Source organism: Phaethon lepturus, unplaced genomic scaffold (assembly GCF_000687285.1).
Source record: "Phaethon lepturus isolate BGI_N335 unplaced genomic scaffold, ASM68728v1 scaffold28712, whole genome shotgun sequence".
Taxonomy (NCBI): Eukaryota; Metazoa; Chordata; class Aves; order Phaethontiformes; family Phaethontidae; genus Phaethon; species Phaethon lepturus.
The window spans coordinates 1-3,419 of NW_010523038.1; the positions used below are offsets into that span (position 1 = coordinate 1).

The 3,419-nt window shown below is 63.7% G+C and overlaps 1 protein-coding gene across 1 annotated transcript; it reads right to left on the reverse strand.

Moving 5' to 3' along the window:
* Positions 1-126: 126 nt before the first annotated feature.
* Positions 127-3,412, reverse strand: LOC104616861 (spectrin beta chain, erythrocytic-like; the record flags this gene model as incomplete). The annotated part of the gene is made up of 11 exons (XM_010282013.1): positions 3,265-3,412; positions 3,022-3,173; positions 2,505-2,678; positions 2,295-2,386; positions 2,132-2,212; positions 1,914-2,029; positions 1,577-1,689; positions 1,311-1,498; positions 1,111-1,228; positions 504-662; positions 127-429 (listed from the first exon to the last, which is right to left on the reverse strand). Coding segments are annotated over exons 1-11 (1,644 nt in total), but the record flags the coding sequence as incomplete, so codon positions are not given.
* Between the last annotated feature and the right edge of the window lie 7 nt (positions 3,413-3,419).

Below are 3,419 nucleotides of genomic sequence, written 5' to 3' on the forward strand. Positions count from 1 at the left end.
GCAGACGGCACCCATCACCACCCAAAAGCCGCTGCCAGCACCCCAGCATCTCCTCTGCCTCCCCAGGGGGGTCCTGGTGGGACCGAGGCACCCCACCCATGGTGGTACCCAAGGCCCACAGCTCACCTTGACCTCATCCATCCAGTCGATGCTGTGGAGCATCTCCTGGAAGAGGTGCTGCAGAGCGAGGTTCATCTCCAGGCGCTGGCGCCGGGCAGCCAGCAGCTCCAGGAGCTGCTCCCAGAGCCGCAGGATGTTGTCCTTGCGCCCGTTGATGCGCTGGATGTCATGGTAGCCCTCCACCTCCAGCTCCTTTGCCACCGCCTTGATGGCCTGCACCCGCTCCTTGTAGGCGGCCGTGTCGGTCTCGATGGCTTCGTGCTTCTTCTTGGCCGCCTCCACCGCCGGCAGGTCCTGGCCAAAGTTGTCCTGCCCCGGCACAAAGCCCATGGTGAGGCTCTGGCAGGGCGCCCGGTCCCTGGGGTCAGCGTCCCCGGTCTCACCTGGGCCACCAGGCGCTGGTTCTCGCTCAGCCAGGCCTCCCGCATGGCCGCTTTGCGGTCAAAGCGCCGTGCCAGCTGCTCCAGCTTCTCCTGCCGGATAAGCTCGGTGCGCAGCGCCAGCTCCCGCTCATGCTCCGCTTTCTCCAGCTGCTCCCAGGCCTGGGGGAAGGTGGCACCGAACAGGGGTGGCACCCATGTCCCCTCACCCACCTGTGTCTTGTTCTACTGGTGAACCCCAATGTGATCCACGAGTGGGGGAGCATGGCTGGAGGAACACAACCTGCCCGGGAATGGACGTGACCTGCCCCAGGATAGACTCAACATGTCCTGGGATGGACTTGAGCTGCCTTGGGAGATGGACCCGAACTTCCCCAGGAGATGGACCCCAACCCGCCCCCAGGAGATGGACCTGACTTGCTCTAGAACAGACCCAATCTTCCCTGAGATGAACCTGAACTGCTCTGGGAGATGGACCTGAGCTGCCCAGGACAGCCTGGGGAGCAAAGCCCCAGGGGATACCAGGGGAAGAGCTGTCCCAGTGCCGCCGGAGAAGCTGCATGTCCCCACGGCATGGCACGCGGCCAGGCTGCTGGGATGGGCCCCGTACCCGGTTGATGTCAGAGACCAGGCGTCCCTCGTGCGGGGTGTAGACGCGCTGGTTGTTGGCTCGCATCCGCGACTGGATGGTGAAGAGCAGCACCTCCAGGTTGCCCTTCTCCTGAAACCTGCCCCGGAGACAGCTCAGCCCAGGGCACCCACGGGTGCTCAACACCACCGCGCGGGCATGGGGGGCTTAGGGGCACTTACTTGGGGGGCTTCTCCACAGTGCGGTAGGTGCTGAAGGCTTGCAGCTGGTGCTGCACCCCAGCCAGAGAATTGGCGAAGCTGCGGCTGTTGAGGGAGGCGATGGTCTGCTCGATCCAGGTGAGCAGGTCGGACGCCAGCCCCCCATAGCCCTCAATCATCCGCTCTGTCTCCTTGGCATGCTCAATGACCTGTGGCGGGGCCAGTGGTGAGCGTGGGGTGCCGGCACCCCAGCAGAACCACCCCCCCACCTCAATGCCATCCCCTACCTTGCCCAGACGCCTGCCCTCCACCTCTAGGACCTTCATCTTGGAGAAGTAGTGGTAGAAGGCCACCACGTAGGTGATGATGGACTTCTCGTCTGGGTTCTCAGTGAACACATCTGCCCGGCATAAGCAAGAGGTGTCAGACCTGACCCAGCCTCTGCTTCGTGCTGGCATCATCCCAATGGCAATGGGCCGCCACGGCCTCATGAGGTCCCTCCTTGCTCCTACCCAAACCCCCCTTCCACGAGGTGGAAACCTCTCTGTCCCTCCACAGGGCTTGGGCATGTCCCAGGGCGCAATGGGGAAACTGAGGCAGGAGGGTTGGCAGCGGCAGTCTCACCTTCGGGGTCGAGGAGCGGGGTGATGCCCAGGTGCCGCTCTGCCACGCTGAACGCGTGCTCCAGGTTGTGCCGGGCATTGGATTTGGTCAGGTTTTGGAAGTCAACCAGCTCAGGCCTGGGGACAGAGGGCACAAGACAGTGGTGAAGCACTGATGGGACATCCACCGGTGCCACCACTGCCCTGGCATGTCCCGGTGCCCACCGCCATGCCGCCTACCTGTGCCTGTGGATGAGGGCGTTGAAGGCCAGCCCGTCCTTCCAGCTCGAGGTGAAGTTGGTGACGTTCACGTGGGGGTACCTGCAATGGGGACAGGATGTCACCATCACCCTCTGGGCACCCCCAGTCCCCGGCACGGTGGGGTGTGGGTTCCACCACCTACCCCGCTGTCTTCATCTGGCACCAGAGCAGCAGCGCATCCCTGGCAGAGCGCGTCTCCCGGCCCTCCTGTGTCTGCACGATGATGTCCTGGATCTGGGGGGCAGAAGGACATCCCAGGGTTGGAAGAGGACATCCACGGAGGGGGGCTCCTGCTCGGGAAGGAGCCATGGGGTGCTGAGCTGAGGGGTGGCCCACACCCACCCGGCCCCACCTGGAAGCGGAGGATGATGGTCCAGATGAGGCCAAGGACGAGGCGGTGGTTGCCGTCCACGATGTCGTGGGAACCCATGTTCTCCAGGTGCACCCTCTGCTCCTTCAGGAACTGCAGCGCCTTGTCCACATTCTCCAGGCAGTGGATCCGCATCCGGCCCTTGGTGGGCTTTGGCTGGGACATGACAGTGCTTAACACCCTCCACTCCACACTGTGAGGTGCACCCTCTGCTCCTTCAGGAACTGCAGCGCCTTGTCCACATTCTCCAGGCAGTGGATCCGCATCCGGCCCTTGGTGGGCTTTGGCTGGGACATGACAGTGCTTAACACCCTCCACTCCACCCTGTGCACCCCCCACCCCTGCCTGGGGACACCCCTGCATCCCTGCTGCCACCCCAACCCTGGTGGAGCCTTGGTCAACACCAAGCCTTGGTGGAGCACCAGAGTTGGCGGGGCATGGCACGGCATGGCATGACATGACATGGTTCCCAGGGTCTCCAGCTGGATGGAAGTCCTACCAGAAGCTCTCCTGACAACACCTCCAGCAGCTTGATGAGCACCCGCCCATCCCGGAGGTCCATGTAGAGGTCCGAGATGCGGCAGGTCACGCGAGCCAAGTGCGAGTTCACCCACTTGGTGAAGGTTTTCTTCTGCACAGCCTCCCGCTCGTCTGCAACGAGAGCGGGCACCGTGGCACCGGTGGCAGGGACAAGCCGGGAGGACCGAGGGGACCCAAGACCCCCCCCAGACCCACCCCTGACCTGCCAAGGCTTTGATGCGTGAGCGCTCGAAGAGGCGCGCTGAGCTGTTGTCGTTGTCCAGCTCATCGTCGGAGGCGTCCCAGCGGACGTTGATACGGCTGTACTGCTGCTGCAGCTCCAGCTGCTCGTAGTCGTTCGCTGAAGTCATGGTCCCG